Here is an 18,372-nt window from a genome sequence, read left to right on the forward strand (position 1 = left end):
AGGCAATGGGCATGGCTATGTGAGAATGCAGGACTTTATATTTCCTTGGAGGATCTCTACCCTCCCTCCCTAGCCAATCTGATGGAGGCAGCTCCTCCACCCAGACCTACCTCAGATAAGCCTTCTATGGTAACTGAGCCTCTTATCGAACAATTTCAGTGGCCATGAAGGCCCTGTACTGGACACCTGGTACTGATAAAGTGGACCTGAGCCAGCCGCCCACCAGCTGCTGCGTGGAACCTATCCCCAGGGCCACAGTACTCAGAAATAGGAGACCGAGATTCGGAAGACCTCTTGACTGTTCTACACACCACAGCTGCAGGGGAGGCCCCACGGGGAACAGTAGAGTAAGTCCCCCCACAGGACCATGGGATCATGCTTGAAGTTTGAGCCCATTGGATGTCTCATCAGGTTAGTGCTGCTGTCCTCTTTCTACTGCTGAGACACTGAGACTCCTACAGATAAGGCGTGAAGGTTTTGCTCCTAAGAGGTGGTCATGTTGGAATCTAGGCTTTTGTTTTTCTTTTTTATTTGTTCTTTAACATTTATATATATTGCATTTTGATCATATGCACCTCACATTACCCTCCTTATCCCCACCCAGTACCACTGTACTACTTCTTCCTACCACTTAACCAGTGCCCACATCATAGAAGAGAGTGACTTCCCCGCCCCTAGCAACCATTAACTGCCGTTAATTTCTCAGGGAGGAGTGAAGCCTCACAAGCCCTTCCCATATCCATGACAGAACGTCGACTGGCTCCATCATGTACAAGTCTTGCACAGGCCACCATAGCTGCTGTGAATTCATGAGTGCAATGACATTGTAGGGTCTGAATGACAGAATTCCACAGTGCTGTTCCCCATTCTCCAGCTCATACATTCTTTCCAGGTTGGCTGGTCCCCAGGCTATTTTTCCCTCTCCTGGAGTACCCACTGGGGAGGGGCTTATTCCCCCTCCCAAGCACATCATCTTGTCCACAGCACACTCAAACACTACGTGAACTTAGGAGCTTCTCTGATGGGAGTTTCAAGCACATCCTATTAGTTCAGCTGAAGGGCTGAATAGCTATGGAGCTGGCAGGTAATATTTGGGACATATACGAAAACATCTAGTTCTTTATCCAGGGTTGAAATTTAACAGGTATGCTTTCAGTTTTATGCAGAAACCCTAGTAGGATATAACCTTGGCGTGGGTGTTTTACTTTTATTTTGTTTTGGAACTGCTAGGAATTGAACCCAGGGACTCATACACTAAATGTGTTCTACAACCTCAGACTGACATGGGTGTTTTTGAAAGGGTACTGGGTGACACTGTTGTGACAGTCTCCAAGTGTGAGCCTTGCACTAATCCTAAGCCTGGTCTCCAGTTCAGAGCCTTTCAGGATGATAGAACACCTTCTGTACCCAGTACCCAGAAACCAGTCTCAGAAGAACACTTCCAAACTCCATTCTTTTTAAAAAAAAAAAATTTTGTATGTATTTATTTGTAAACAGACAGAAAGAGAAAGGGAGAAAGATGGATACAGAGAGAGAGAGAGAATGGGCATGCCAGGGCCTCCATTTGCTGCAAATGAGCTCCAGATGCATGTGTCACTTGTGCAGCTAACTTTACATGGGTAATAGGGAATCGAACCTGGGTCATTAGAGTTAGCAGGCAAGTGCATTAAACACTGAGCCATCTCTCCAGCCCCCAAACTCCATTCTTATTTATATTTTCAACTCATCTCATAGATGCCTATCACAACACGTTTGTGTGTGTGTGTATGTGTGTGTGTGTGTGTGTGTGTGTGTGTGTGGTACTAGGGATGGAACCTGGAGCCTCACAAATGCTAGGCTACCACTGAGTTACAACTCCATTCTTAGTAACATATTTTTATGCAAATTTGAAAATTGTAAAGGCTTCTTCATTTTTAGTACTTAAAAGAATGTAGCTGGGAATTCCATAATTATATGTATATAAATATAGAACAAATTATTATTCACAATCTCCCTCCCTTCTCTTCCACATGGAAATTTATCCACTTCTAATCACAGTCCCACCAGAACTCCCAACCCTTGGACCCTGGTCTGTCAGCAGTTTCAAGGTTTGCCTTCTTTCAGCCTTGCTCTATCACTGCCCACCCTCACCACTTTTGGCTTCTCTTGGTTGACACCTGATCTTTTCTCAGTAGCTTCCAAGTGTTCTTTTAAACTACAAGCACTTCTTCGGCCCATGTCCAACTTCAACATCTCTTAAAAAAAAAATCCCCTTTTCTATGGTTTCTCACCTACAGCATATGCTAGATGCCCATGTAATGAGACTCAAGTTACTTAACCTGGCCTTTTGGAACTTTCACTGTCCACCACTCACCTAAGCAGCTGAAAAATAAAGTGATACAACCAGTAATGTCAAGCACGACAGAAATGGTGGAACAAGTAATAAGATAAGGAAATGAAAGGGAAGATAATAAGTTCATGTTATTTACTGTGTTTAGTCACTCATATTCTTTCTTTTCCTCCTAAAACCTCAGGTTTTACAATTCTCAAAACAAAAGGTAGTTCTTAAAAATATAAAATAAAAACAACCCTGCATTTATTTCAGTATGAAAACATCTGTGTTTGAAAGGATACAAGTATCTGAAACCACTTCTTAGATCATCTGGCATAGTGAGAAATTCCTAGTCTGATTGCTCAAATAGGTTTGATCCCAGTAGTTTTCTTGGATAACTGAGTTCATCCTGTTACTTGGTTTAATTAAGCAACATCTTCTGTCAGTAAAGAAATCAGTGCACTTGTCTGACAGAAGAGTAGATTGTGTTATGATTACTCAAAGATTATGTGTTAGGGTTCAAACCCACTTTTGGAGAGCTGAGACCCTCCAGTGAGAAGTGAAACACAAAGCACCCTGTTTGCATACGCAGTATTAAAGCCACACATCTGTGTCAGCTTGCCCATTCTTGTTGGTCATAAGATATGAGCCAGGGATTAGACTTCATCCACATCACCTACAAACTCCTGATGTGAAACCCAGTCTAAGTTTGTGGCTTCTTGATTAGTCTCCAGGGCATTTATCACTTTCTTTAAAGTAACACTTCATTTAGATGGCAATTCATTTGTGTCATGGGATTTCAGCTGCCAGAAGGAAGAGTTATGTACATATTTATGGCTCCTTTGATTTTAAAGATTAATGTGGGACAAATATAAATCACAAGACCTGGACAGGGACTGAGAAGATAGAGACAGAGTGGTGGGTTGAGATGCATTAGGGAGTGTTTCCATCAGCTAGAAAAACAGTGGGAGGAAGAGATTGGAAGAGTACTGGGCCACGGATGGTGGAGAGAAATGGCTTTTCCTCCCCAGGCACAAAGGAAAGACAGCAGAGGGATGGAACTAGGGCCAGGCAGTTTCCTGGTTCCATCCCAGATACAAATGAGGAAGCAAACTGGTGACTCACCAATGTGCTTTTCCTGTCTTAATACCCAGAAGACAGGAATTGGGAGTATGAAGGAGGGCAAACAGCACATTGGGAAGCACTCAGGAAGTCCACTGTTCCAGAAGATAACTAAGCACAATGTGTCCTGCCAGCCACCCCAGCCACAGGAACCGGCCTCTGAGCCTCCTGCTACCCCACCCTCCTAGCACAGGTCAGGCTTCTGGCCCCTGAGGCTGTGTGCGTGCGTGCGTGCGTGTGTGTGTGTGTGTGTGTGTGTGTGTGTGTGCGCGTGTGTGTGTGTGTGTTGTGTCCACATGTACAGATAAAGACACCAGTTTTAAGCATATGAGTATAGTAAGAGCTGTCCTGGGCTTGGCATCACCCCCTGGGAGCCATCCAAGATGTTCTGTCATAGGTGACATGAGAAACATTTTTTCCTGGGGAGACTCAAGCACACGTCTGTTCACCACAGCTAGGGCTAAGACAACACACCAGAGTACAGTTGCACCAAAACCAGTTTGGGTAAACTGGTGAGTTTATGGGGGTTACTTACAGAGCAGGGTGAGGGGTTGCTTACAGTAGCATGGAGGATTCAAAGGCATCACTGAAAAGCCCACCCGGCATAGGTGACGAGTCACGGAAGATGCATCTCTGGAGCGCACTGCACAACCTGCAGGCAGCTCAGCTGGTCACAGTCTCCAGCACACTGCATGGCAGTGCCAGTCCTGCAGCCCTGAAGCTCTCTGAGAGCCATCCAGACACAGGAGTGGGGGAAAGCATCAAGGGAAGGAGAGGATCCGAGGCCCACTTCCTGTTTCCCCATGTGTCCTCTCCTTCTAGGACCTTCTACCAGTCCACCACCTTCCTTCTCACCCTCAACCCTACGCCCTGTTGTCTCAGACCACTTGTCTCCCTTGATCAGTGAACCTGTGGGAGCTTGGCTGCCTTGGGCTGTGGAAACTCAGCTCCCCGTGAAGAAGCCCTTCATGGGGTTGGGGAGATGGCTCAGTGGATAAAGTGCTTGCTGTGCAAGTGTGAGAATCAAAGTTAGGATCCCTGGTGCCAGTGTAAATTCTGGGTGGGTGTGTCAGCCCACCAATAATCCCAGTGCTAGAGATGCAAAAGATCCTTGGGCAAGCTGGCAAGCTAGAGTTGCCAAATCTGCCAGCTCTGGGCATAAATGAGAGATGTTTCCACAATCAGTAAGACAGAGAGCAATCAATCAAGACGCTGATGTTAACTTCTGGTCTCTAAACACACACATGCACACAGGCACACCACACCCTTATACATGCTAAAAGAAAAAGGCACTGTTTAAATGGAGATGGCAGAAGAGGGGCCCATCTCCTCATGCCCCGCTGGCCTGCTTGTTGTACACGTGGCCTCTGCTGTTGCCCATGAAGGAAGCAAGAGCACTTTCCCCATCCTGTGCACAGGCAGATGAGTCTCCTGGAAACCAGTAACAGAGCGTGGCTAACTAAATCATCATTATTTACACATGCAACCCATTTGAGGACATCTAGTCATGTAATAAGGTGCCTAATTGTGCATAAAATGCAATTATGTGGTTTCTTAAGTAAATTAAATCCTCCAGAGGAGAGTTAAAGATGAGCACACATGACCCACTTGGAGAGCAGGGACATCTGTATGACTCGGAGGTGCAGGGGCAGCTGCTATGAACTTGAATCACACATGTGAGCAGATAGAAGCATTCATGAGCACACACAGGAACACAGAGTAGTACATCAGCTTATCTCTGTGTCGTAGAGATGCGGTCAAAACTGTGTGTGGCCCGCAAAGCTGAAAATATTTACTGCATGGCATGAACTCTGTTAAATGGCATGTTCAACAGAGGAAGGAGCATGCAATCCTTATGCAGAAACCAGGAAGTGTTTCTTGGAAGAGGTGACACCAATGTGAATTTGAAGAATGAGCACAAGTTGGAAAACAGAGAGTCTTCATGACTGGTACAGAGCCAATGTCTCCTGGGTGGTTTCCTTCCAGCACAGCCCCCACATTCTCACCCAGGAAGCAGAGTCAAATGCAACGTAGCAGGCTTGTACTGTAATGAGAACTCTGAGAACTTCTGAAAGGTCAGCAGTGGAACTTGGACCTTCAGCTGAAGGACACACAGTCATCCAACCAAACATAGTTGGCCTGTCACTCCAGACGAAGGTGTAGGGTAAGAATGGGCTGCCAGCTTTGCAGACCATGTCTAGCCTCCCTCACAACTGTGACTTTAGTCCTTGGATAACAAAAGGGTCTGGTCCTAGACCTGATCGATATGGAAGGAGGCAGCTGAGGGAATAACAGAACATTCAGGTATGTGTAAGAAGCACAGGGCTTTGGAACGGACAACCTTGCCATCCAGACACCGCAATCCTGCAGCCTGTGACCACACCTCTTTGTGTGGCTGTCTATATTGCTTACTTCCCTCGGGCACACGTACCCATAATACCTACACACCTTTCCAGCCTGCACAAGGAGACCACAACCTAACCTCAGCCTCATTAGCGCACCTCATAGGATCCTAGCCCTGGGTATCCAGCTAACTCCCCATGAGGATACAGTGGGTACCAGGTTATCCACTTACAGTGGCCACTTCTCTCTTCCATGTTTGAATCTATAGACAAAGATGCATCTCTAGACTGGGATGCCCATGCTTCTCCCAGTCACTTTGAAATATGAATTCTTCCTCCTCAAAGCCCCATCAAAGCCAGAGCATAGGCACCTCTTCCTTCCAAGGCAGCCATGCACTGCCTTTCTCAGATGGCTAAGACTCTTTTCTAGAATGTTTCACACCATTTCTGTTTATAGGGACCTGCTCCTTTTACATAACATCACACCATAAGCACTTCCTCAGGTCACTAGGAATTTACCTGTGTCATTCAGAATCTGCTTGATATTCTATCATAGGGGTGTCTCGTGACCACCATAACCAACTCCTTAATGTGGAACATATTGATTGTACCTTTTCTTTGATTGTTTTAACTCAAGGCATGTGTGTTCATGTATATGCATGTTTGTATATATTCATGTGTGTGCATAGGTATGTGAAAGTTGTGAACAGGTGTGCACATGCATGTGGTGTCATTCCTTGGGTGTCATTCTTCAGAAACTCTGCCCACTTTAATTGGTGTGGAGCTCACTAGTTAGTCTACACTAGCTGACCAACAAGCCCAGGGATCCACTCGTACCTGTATTTCCAGTGCTGTAATTACAAGTATGTACCACTACACCCCACATTTTTTAACTTGGTTTCTGGAGCTCAGACCCAGGTCCTCCCACTTACAAGACAAGCACTTTACTGACTGGGATATCTCCCCAGTCCTCTAATTTTTTTTAAACCATACTGTGACACAATTCCCTAAGCATACATTGTAGTGCTACCACATTTGAATGTAAAAACATAAAAAATGACACTGCAAAGACCATGAGAAGCAATGTCAGAGCTGAGCCGCTGACCGAACATCCACTCCTGCACACACCATTTCCGCCTCATGTGCTGACCTTCCAGAGCTGTGGGCTGGACAGGTGGAGACTCTGGAAGTACATTATGCCTTCCTGAGCACCTTCACTCTCCTCAAACAGGTGCCTGGACGGGGCTACAGAAGATGTGCCCCAGGCTGCAGCCCTGGTGCTCCGAGTTAGGAAGGCCCATGCTGATAGTTACACAGACACTGCCTGGTTCCTCACATGATCTGTGGACATCCTTTGTCATCTGGGTGTCACCAGAGACCTTCCTTGGGAGAAGTACTTTCCCACTGCACCAGCACAGCCTAGTGGTCCTTCAAGTAATCAGTGGTGACCATTTTTCCTTTTGCTCATCTCACTGTAGTCACTTAGCATACATGAGGATGCCAGGGCTGTTCAGCATAGGGTCTGCTTATTCTCCAGAGAACAAGGCCGAGAGCATTGCTACCAGGCAGCACTTTCCTCTCGACTGAAACATCGACCCTGGAGGGTGGCTCGATAAAGCTCAGAAAGTAAATGAAACTCACAAGGGGCAGGAAGTAGCCTTAGGAAATTCCTGAAACTAGCAAGATTCACAAGGCCCCTCACCAAGATTATATAAGGAGTAACACTTTATGGGTAAGAGACACTGTGAAACGAAGCTATCTATAAGATACGCAGGAAGCTCCAAGGATGAAGATTTTGTGCATCACCAGCCATGCTGGTGTGGACTTTTCAATGATGCAGCTGCCACTTGGGATACTGCTGATAAGCCCTCACACATGCTATCCATCCATACCCAGTAAATTCACTGGCTCATTAAGTTACAATCGTCACTTTGAATTTTTATTTTTTTTAAGTTTTTATCTATTTGAGAGAGAGAGGGACAGACAGACAGAGAGAACAGGTGCACCAGGGCCTCGAGCCACTGCAAATGAACTCCAGACACATGTGCCACCTTGTGCATCTGGCTTACGTGATTCCTGGGAAATCGAACCAGGGTCCTTTGGCTTTGCAGACAAAGGCCTTAACCACTAAGCCATCCCTCCAGCCCTATAATCACTTTGGTATGTTGCACTATTTAAAGTGTATAGATGTTTGTTCAGGTCTCCTCAGGGAAAGTTAAAAAACAACTGTGGTCTCACGAGGCTTCAGGCAGAAGGGTGTGTGAATCTCCCAAAGCCAAGCACAAGAGCTCCCACCCCCAGTACCGGCCATGCGGACAGGCAGAGGTGGACAGATTCCCAGCTTTCAATTCTACTAAGTCTTCAATGACATCAGCTGGCTCCTACAGGAGGGGAGACACTAGTCAAAGATGTGGCTTATGGTGCTGTGATTGTGATTTCTTATTTGCTGGTAAAAGGGGTGTCTGTCATGGCTCCTAGTTTGATTTACTGGGGCCTCCCACCACCCTCTGGCCAAGGATGGGGTGTAATAGCTAACATGTGAACTATGTCCTGTGATCTGTAGACCAGTTTCACAGTCATGAGCTCAGTGGTCCTCAGAGCAAGGCTCCCGAACAACAGCATTAGCATTACCTGAGAGTAAGGTAGAAATGCCAGCATGACCACAGGCCAACTGACCACCCAGAATCTCAGGGTGAGGAAGCGCTGGTGTCCTCCATAAGCTCGAGTGTTGGAACACGTGGTCTCTGATTGCTGGTACTGCCGGGGAAGGCTGTCTCACCTTTGGGAAGTGAAGTCCTACTTGGAAGAGGCCTTAAGGCTTTGTAGTCCAGCCCACCTCCTGTTTACTCTGCCTCCTAAGCAGGGATGCCATGCAGCCAGCCAGCCTCCTACTTTAGGGGCCGTGATTTGCCTACCACAACGGATTATATCTGCTGGAACCGAAAGCCAAAAGAAAACCTTCCTCCTTAAGCTGCTTCTTGTTGGGTATTTGGTCAAAACAAAGAAAAAGTAACTAACAGAGACAATCCAGTGATCTGTGGGCTCACAGGTTCCCCAGTGGAAGTTATGCATGCACACCCAAGTTTGAGGGCCAGTGTCTTACCCCTCAGCCCCACTGTCACCTACTGTACAGGGGTCTGCTAACTCTGCTTTGCAGAAAAGGAAAGAAGACTCAAGGAGGTGACATTAACTGACTCAGAAGTTTTGCTTCACCCCATAGATGTGATCCTATCCCAAGAAAGGTAATATAAGGGCAGGGGAGACTGCTCAGTAGGTAAAGTACTTGCCTCACAAATATGAGGACCTCAGTCTTAACCTCAGTATTTACTTTAAAGATGCCAGGCAGGGCAGTACATGTCTGTAATCTGAGCATTGAGCAGGCAGACAAAGGAGAGTCCCTGGAGATCACAGGCTAACCAGTCTAGCCTAATTGATGAGCTCCAGATCAATGCCAGATCCAATTTCAAAAAGAGATGGACAGTGTTCCTGAGGAGAACACGTGAGGCTGACCTCTGGCATGCACACATGCATCACGTATGCCTATACACAGACACACACATGGCTACCACATTCCAAAGTAAATGAGAAGAAAAGATAAGGTGTCATTTGAAGAAGGGGACCAAGAATCAAGAGTATTTAATTCCTTTCCCTCCTTAGGCACTGGCTTTTGTGCTTAGTAGATAGTGAAAGCATTAACCTGTTCCCCAACTGTGCATAACCCAGCAAATTCTCATGTTGCCACCATGTTCACATCTTCTGCTGGTTCTCGCAAGATAAACAGGAGGTATATTCTGCACTGGGGACCCACATGAGGCAAAACACTGGTTTTTGTCAGGTACACGATGTACATCTATCTACTCAGAGGCTGGAAATCAGAAAGGTCCCTAGTTGACAGTTCGCCATAAGGAAGTCTGTTTTCCATGTGGATAGAGGCTTTCCCATTAGCTCCACTTGTGGAGAAAAGATGCAAAAAGACCCCAAACCAGCAGCAAGCAGACCAACCCACGATGGGGTGTCCTTACCCTTGGGAAAATGCTGAAGCAAGTGTACTGGGATGCAGAGGAGGGTGTGAAGACAGACATGTTCAGTGGCGGATTTGACTCTCTGTAAGGTCAGGAATGGACTATGTCCAGGAGGCATGGGTTCTCCAGAACCTGGCACTGGATGCTGACACTGTCAGGTTCACTGCCTTCCACTTCTCCTCCTCCCAATAACGTTATTCCCTTTCACTGCAACCATCAGTCAACTTGGTAGACAGGCACAAATCTGATAATTAGCTGGCTCTTCGCTCCTCACATGCTAAAGCCACACCAACTGTGTCCCATGGGTAGATTTTTTTCCCCTCTTCATAATAAGAACAAGTACACCAAGCACCTGCTTGGTGGCCTTGACGTTGTCTCAAGTCCCTTTCTCTATTCACTTGTCTGATGATACCAGCCACCCTTTTCCCACCAAGCCCAAACAGCCAGATGTTGATCTAACCCTCACAGCAGGTTTCCACTCCCATAATCCTCCCTGAAAGCCTGACGTGAAAGCTGAACTGGAATCTCTTCTTCCCTTCCCTCCTGCTTCTTTTGAATTTGATTTTCCTAAAAATCCTAGGCTAGACAACAACTGTTAGGTGAGGGAGGTCTGGGAAATGCAATGGCTTCCTCTTCACTGCACACCATGACTGCAGAAGAATGTTCTCTGCCTTCCTTTGCACACGTGCATGCGTAACTCATAAGGCAATCTCAAGTGTCAGTCTTCACTCCCACTTTGTTTTGAGTCAGGGTCTCTTGTTCATAGGGTGGCTGTCCTGCAAGCTTCAAAGCACTCCCTCCTCCACCTCACTTCTCTGTAGACATGATGGGGTTACAGATGTTCATACTAGCTGCCTGGTTTTAGATGGGTCTGGGGACACGAGCTCAGGTTGTCAGTCCTACACAGCAAATACTTTTCCCACTGAGCTGTTTCCCCAGTCCTTCACCACCACCTTCTTAATACACTGCCTTTTCCACGCAGTCCACAGTTAGTACAGTCTCCTCCGTGAAGGAGAACCCCAATGCACACATGACAGCCTTGGCTTCATCTTTCCCAATCCACACTTGCTTCTTCCCTGCTGCCCTGAATTTAGGAGAGATTATCCCATTTTGTACTGTCACCAGAATGGCCACAAAGTCTTCCTGTTCTTAGTTAGATCCTGCATCTCAGATGAACAGATTTGACTATGGTATAAAAATGAGGTTCTGGGACTGGAGGGATGGTTTAGCGATTAAGGCACTTGCCTGCAAAGCCAAAGGACCCAGGTTCAATTCCCCAGAAGCTACATTAGCCAGATGCACAAGGGGGCACACGTGTCTAGAGTTTATTTGCAATGGCTGGAGGCCCTGGCATGCCATTCATTTTCTCTCTCTCTCCCTCTCTCTCTTTCTTTGTCAAATAAATAAAGTATTTACATTTTTTTTTAAATGAGGTTCTGGGTCTGGAGAGAGAGCTCAGGTAAAATGCATTCCATTCAAGAATGAGAACCTGTGTTTGATTCACAGAATCCACATTAAAAAAAAAAAAAAAAAAGCAGCTGGGCGTGGTGGCACACGCCTTTAATCCCAGCACTCGGAAGGCAGAGGTAGGTGATTTCCATGAGTTTGAGGCCACCCTGAGACTACACAGTTAATTCCAGGTCAGCCTGGACCAAAGAGAGACCCTACCTCATAAAAAAAAAAAAAAAAAAAAAAAAAACACTGGAGTTCACTTGTGATCCCTAGTGCCGAGGAGGTAGCAATAGAGGAGCACCCCTGATCTCATTGGCCAACCAGTCTAGCCTATCAGGTGAGTTCCAGGTCAGTTAGAAACCATATCTTAGTAAAAGTGAATGTCACCTGAGGAATGATACTCAAGATTGTCCTTTGGCTTCCACACACCTGGGCACACTCATGCATACATATACACACACATACACAAGCACATACACATACATACATGAGGCTCTGGTGAAAGTCTTTCTTGAAAGGATACAGAGATAATAGCAGAGAAAGGTTAGAAGGCCATCACCTGAGTAGTGAGCTATGGCATCTTGGCCCTGATTGCACATTTTCCTCCTGGGAGCACATCCTGAAGCAAATGCCTAGATGTGTGAAAATTCCCCAACAAGACTCCAGGGAGTACACACGAAAGGACGCCCTTTCAGAAGTGGCCTTTGGAGCCTTCGGTCTGCCTCCTCCACACTGTGCTGACGCAAGACTGTCTTCCCCAGGACTGAGAAGACTGTCTTCCTGGCCACCTGGCTTTGCAGGCTCACGGGAGCCCCTTGCTTTGTGGGGATGTTTTATGGATGGTGGGCAGCCTGCAAAGCTATTCCGTACTTCTGAGCAGTAGCAGCAGGGAAGACAGGATCCTGGTCAGAAGAGGACTGTGTGATAGGGTCATTTGTCGTGGGGCAGTCAGGATAGTTTCACTACCTTGTTCAGCATTTGGGAAGTCCTGGTATTGGGATTATTGTTTATAAGGTGATTTATGAGGTATTTAGGGCCATCATTTTGATCTGGGGGCTGCCAGGCATGTTCTAACTAGAATGTGGCTAAACCAGTGAAATGTGCCCTGGAGTCCACATGAGTGCATCTGTACATCCTGCACAGGTTGGAAGACTGGTCTTGGGTGAGTGTGAGTGAGCGAGTGAGTGAGTGAGTAAGTGAGTGAGTGAGTGAGTGAAGCAAACCCCAAAGCACGCATCTTCCAGCTGCTTGGAGACAGCCTCTGCCACAGTGGCCAGACATCCTCATTGAGAAACTCCCTCCTGCCCCACCCAGAAGCTTCTCTTCACTCCCAAACCTGCAGACCTTCCTTCCAAGCCCCTCTCTGCCCCATCCCCCTTCCTGCCTTCCTCTGCCAGGATTGCCACCACCATTTCAGCAGGCTGGGTTGGGATCATGTCTTCTAGGAAGCCTTCCTGGAGAATATCAGAGAACATGGGTTTGAGGGCTGGGAAGATGACTCACTGGACAAAACATTTACTACAAGTGTGAGGACTGACATTTAAATCTCCAGCACCCAGGCAAAGGCCAAATGGGATTATAATCCCACCCCTTGGGAGGTGGAGTTGAGGGGAAACCTAGGGCAAGCCGGCTAGCTAGAATAGTTTTGTTGTCGTCAGGGTGTGTCATTGTGTCATCACTACAACTACCCAAGGACTTCCATGACAAACCTTCATTCCCCTTCTTAATTTTAAGCCTAGATTGTCCTCCTCCAAGGACATGTGAATATTCTTGTATTGATGCCTGCTCACTACCAGCTCTAAGGAACTCACATCTCATATCCTCATCCCTGTGGCTGAAAATTTCCTCCCTTTCTGGACCAGGTGGAAAGTGAGAAAGAAGAAGTGGGAACTCTCTCACAATCCCTAAGGCAGAAGTGTAGGATGGACCAGGAGCTTGGGAAAAGGGCCGTGCAAGGGGGAATGGAGCTTCCTAGCCACTGTGGTTTGAATGTTTCCCCACTAAGTTTCCTGTGTCGGAAAGGTACTCCCCAGACCCAAATGTTCATAGTGATTGAGTGGCAGGATCTTTAAGAGGTGCTTGGATCATGAGAGCAGAGCCCTCAAGAATGGATTAATCCACTCATGAATCAGTGACTTAGTCAGTTATTGAGGGACTGGCTAGAAGATGGAGCTCTCTAGCATACTGTCTTGCCATGTGATGCCGAGGTGTTTTATGATGCAGCAAGAAGGCCATCACCAGGTGCCAGCACTGTGTTCTTGGACTTCAGAGCCTCTAAAATCATGAGCTGAATAAATTTGTATTCTTTATATTTTTTAATTATTTATTTGCAAGCAGAGAAAGAGAGGGGGAAGAGAGAGAGAATGAGGATGGGCATGCCATGGCCTCCACCTGCTTCAAACAAATTCCAAATGTATGCGCCACTTTGTGCATCTGATTTTATGTGAATACTAGGGTCCAGGTCATTAGGCTTTGCAGGCAAGTCTCTTAACAGCTGAGCCATCTTTCCAGCCCCTTTATTCCTTATAAATGACACAGATCTCCAGCTGCTAGATCTATTCACTCATACGTCCACATATTTATTCTTGCCTTGGGTGGATATTTATCCAGCATCTACTGTGAGCTCCATATTCAATGACAGGCTGCCCTTGTCCAGGCTGGATCAGAGTCCGGCACCTCCTTGGATTTCCTGCTTTGTGCTTCGGGTCTGACTGTATAACTGCTTGAAAGTGAATGTGGAGTCCTCATCCCTACCTAGCTCCAGTATCTCCTGCACTGCCCCTGGGTGTTGATGCCTGAGTTTTTTCCCACACACACACACATACACACATATACACACTGGGTTTCAAGGCAGACCCCTCCTCACTAACTTGTCTCTCCTGCTGCCTAGGGACTGTAAACCCCACTCACTGCCCTCCCTGGCCAATATCTTATCAGGCAGAGGTATGTGGCAGCTGCCCTGGGAGAACAGCCTCATCGTGCTATAATTGTGGTGATTATCTGAGCAGAAATGGCTGGAGTGGAACATCCTTCCATGATTTAACATGAACTATTCTGGTAATAGGAACATGGCATTTCTGTGTTAATGCTGCTATTTCCATGGTCTAACAAATCCTTCTTCTCCCCTGTCTCCCAGAGGAGAGGAGACTGTGCAGCAGCTGGAAGTACCACTAAGAGAGATTCCTTCTGGCCAGACCTCAAGCTGTAGAAAAACCTGCCCAGTAATTATCTTCAGTAACATGGATAGCACGGCAGGGAGGCTAATGCAAAAATCGGAGTCCTTTTGCTCAGGGAGGGACTGAGAAACAAGAGAGAAAAAGAGACCACTAAAGCACACCCCAGATGTAAAAGTGATCGTGAATTCTCACCATCACCAGATAAGCTGTTTGATCACAGACATGTCACATCTCTGAGCCTGTGCATTCCTACCTGTGAAATAGGCTGGTGATGCCAAACACCTCATAGGGTAGCTCTGAATGCCACACAAGGTGACAGCAGCAAGAAAATAACAAATTCATACCTGACATGAACAAAACGCCTACCATGGTGTGTGTAAAACACAGTGTGCATGCCTCAACCCCAGATACCTGTTGAACACCTAGCAGGTATGGGAATGGAGCTCTATGCTGGGGTGCAGCCAGTGAGCTTATGTGGTTCGCGGGTGCACTAGGATTTACTGGGCATTCTCTAGCATGGTTCAGTGGTCAGGAAGAGCTGGGTTGGTACCTTCTATATGTGCTGTACCTTTTCTGTCTGTCTGGGCCACTCACAGAGCTGCTTCCAGATGTATAGAGCCTGCAGGCTAGCAGAGTTGTCGCTGAGTATAGGGAACCTTTCTCATCACAGTGTCTTCTCTTTTGTCCACAGAGCCTGACCCAGGGACATCCAACAACATTAAGGACATTGCCATCATTGCAGGTGAGCTGATACCTACTAGCAGCTAGGAAAGGTCCGGGACAGAACCAGAGTGAGGCTCCAGGTGAAGGGAGGGGTAGCCTTGCCTGGTGATTCCCTCCCTAAGAGGATGGCTTGTTTTTATCATGATGTGTGTGTGTGTGTGTGTGTGTGTGTGTGTGTGTGTGTGTGTGTACATGAATGCTCAAGCATGTGGAGACCAGAAGACATTTGAGGTGGCATCCTCAGGAGCACCATCTACCTCCTTTGAGACAGGGACTTTCATTGGCCTGGAGCTCAGTAATTAGGCTAGACTAGTGGACCAGCAAGCCCTGGCCCTGGTATTAAAAGCACACCTCATGAGACCTGGCATTTTACATGGATATTGGGAATCAAACTCAGGTCATCATGCTTCAGAGGCAAGCACTTTACTGACTGAGTTATCTTGCTAATCACTCAAAGGGGCTATTTAGGGTGAGAGGAAATAGTCCAGTCCTGGACATGTCCTGCATGGTGTCTGGTGGAATAGGTGGGGAGTGAAGATAAGGGAACACCTGTCCAGATGCACCTCTTCTCCAGACCCAAGAACTCAGGCTAGAAAGAGAACTACTTGTATAGAACAGATTTGGGGTGGTGGTGAATGGATAGATGGACTGACCCAATCTTGCCAGGACCTCAGTGTTTCTCTAATCTCATACTAGTCCCTTCTCAGCCTCACATCTCCATCCTAAAAGAAATTTGATTTTCCCTTGCTTCCTGTTGGACCCTAGGCAGATGGCTCCCCATTTGGGAGATGTCTCTTACTCTGTTCAATTTCACTAACCCTCATTCTGCTCACTCAAGCCCTTGATTTTTTTTTTCTCAGACAATATTATTAAAAGCAGGGTGTGGTGATGCACACCTTTAATCCCAGCACTGAAAAGCTGGAGGTAGGAGGCTCACTGTGAGTTAGGGCCAGCCTGAGACTACATAGTGAATTCCAGGTCAGCCTAAGCTACAGCAAGACCCTACCTTGAAAAACCAAATGTGTGTGTGCGTGTGTGTGTGTGTGTTATTAACAGACACAAGTATCTCCCAGAGGACAGTAGGACATTTAGGAAATTCATCTATAAAAATAGGATTTGGGAACAATTTAGCTTCCCCTGTATTTCCCAACAGCCTCTACAATAAACCTGTATTCCAAGTAAAGAGACAGGCTTATTCTGCAACTTAAAACAAATACCCAAACTTGAAATACCCCCTATAGGACTGCTGCCCTTGAACCCTTCTAAGTTTCTCCTTCACAGGCACTGTTGAATGACTTGACCTCTGCTGTCCTACCTCCTGCCTCACTTCCCTGAATCCTGAGTCCCAACACACCCTTGACATTGGCCTGAGCATTGTATCCTCTGCTTGGCCAAGTCCGCATTCTCCTGCCACACCTGGGAGTTCTCCAGCTCCCAAGAGCTGATGTCAGCTGGGGGAGAGGCAGCTCTCCAAACTGTATCCCTCTCCCCCGCCACCCTTTCCCAAGCATAGCTTATAGCCCTGGCCTTATCCTCCTGCTGGAGTATGTGGAGAATAACCAATTCTTCCCAGTTTTCTAGGACTTTCCTAGTTTGGACACAGAAATCCATAAATTAGGATTGTGTAAAGAAACGAAATTTTCTGCATTCCAGGAACTCCCCAATTTTGAACCCGCACATGTACTAAAACTGGTCATGTGAAATAATCCTTGTGAATCTTCTTCTTCTGAAGACAGGAGCACCTCCCGAGGGGAGGCTGTTCTAGCTGGGATGCAGAGAGGAGAAGGAGAGAACAGAGGCGAGATAAGCACGCAGAAGCAGGGAGTACATCCAGACCGGGAGAAACACGACAGGCCAGAAAGGAGCCAACCTGTCTGGTCTTGGTGTCATTTATAGCAGCGTGTCTTTCCTGGCATGACCTGTGTAGGTGCCACCCATTGCCTCAGGTCCCAAGACCCCAGATTGACCTATGCCCTGCTTCCTTCGTGCAGCAGTGATCGCCGTGGTGGCCCTGATCCTCGTATGTCTCCTCCTCATCATGCTCCGCTACCTGTACCGGCACAAGGGTACCTACCACACCAACGAGGCCAAGGGCACGGAGTTTGCTGAGAGTGCAGATGCGGCCCTACAGAGCGACCCCGCCCTCCAGGATGCTGGTGACAGCAGGAAGGAATACTTTATCTGATGGACAACACGCCTCACCCTCCTGCAAGCCGCCTCTGACTTTAGGAGAAATAGTGAGCTCACATCTACCACTGTCCCCAGCACTGAGGAAACCCTTAAGAGGCACCAGTCCTCCCAAGAACGCAGTGTGCTGGGTGCCTGCCAGGGAGAAGATGCAGACAGGAGGTCTCAACGTGTACAGGTGGCTCCTCCCAGCTGCAGGGACTTAATGGCCACTGAGAAGAAAGCCTTGGTTCTGCCAGGAAGAGAGAACACCTGGGCACAGGTCTCCCTGGACAATGCAGGTGTCAATGAACCAACGTGAAAGTCCCGTGTAAGAGGGGTGGGTGGGCCTGGGAGTGGGTATGAAAGGAAGTAAGACAAATGACTGGGGGTAACGGCATCAAATGTCAATCCTTGACATTTGGGGGGAACAACAGGTGCCAGAGCTAAAAGTCACCTTTGTCTCCCATCGATCCAGCTCAGAATGATTAAAAATAAATTTGAAATGTAACTGAGCATTCCGTGACAAATGGCACTACCACAATTGTCTAGGGAACAGTAAATGCCACCCAGTGCTGACTTTTCTGCAGTGCAATTTTGTGTCATCTGGCAGAATCTGTGTGCCTAAGGCTGGGACTGAACCGCATTCTTTCCCCACACTGGTACCATCTGCATGAAACATACATAAGGAAGAAATGTACCTCTGCACACACATTGCCCCAGTGGTCAGAGAACTGACTAAAGCATTGATTTTCTGAATCAAAGTAATAGAGGTAAGGTTGACTTTCTAAGCAGTTATGAGTGAACCCCATCTGTGTGTAGGCCCAGTGACAGTGACAACCTGTGGTTACAACATAGACTACAGAGCCCCAACCCTAATTTTGGGTTCCGGCTCCTCGTTCTTGGGACCCTTGAGCTCTCTGGACCACATATTGGCATCCTTCAAGTGGAAATGACACTGACAGTGGTACCTGTGCTTTCTAACTCACAGCACCGAGGACAAGAACAGAGGTGTCAGACACTCAACCCTCACTGTGGTCCAGTGGCACACACAGTGT

General features: G+C 47.2%; 1 protein-coding gene across 2 annotated transcripts in view; it reads left to right on the forward strand.

Annotated features, from left to right (window-relative positions):
* Gypc (glycophorin C (Gerbich blood group)) overlaps positions 1-17,825 on the forward strand; it is a 37,886-nt gene extending 20,061 nt beyond the window's left edge. The window contains exons 2-3 of one of the 2 annotated variants that reach the window (XM_045149933.1): positions 15,117-15,167; positions 17,143-17,825. In XM_045149933.1, the coding sequence (XP_045005868.1) occupies positions 15,117-15,167; positions 17,143-17,333 (242 nt within the window). In that variant the 3' untranslated portion in view covers positions 17,334-17,825. Of the gene's footprint in view, positions 1-15,116; positions 15,168-17,139 lie in introns of both variants that reach the window. The other variant, XM_045149932.1, reaches the window with a different exon arrangement.
* Positions 17,826-18,372: the final 547 nt, after the last annotated feature.

This window comes from Jaculus jaculus, chromosome 5, assembly GCF_020740685.1.
Source record: "Jaculus jaculus isolate mJacJac1 chromosome 5, mJacJac1.mat.Y.cur, whole genome shotgun sequence".
Lineage (NCBI taxonomy): Eukaryota > Metazoa > Chordata > Mammalia > Rodentia > Dipodidae > Jaculus > Jaculus jaculus.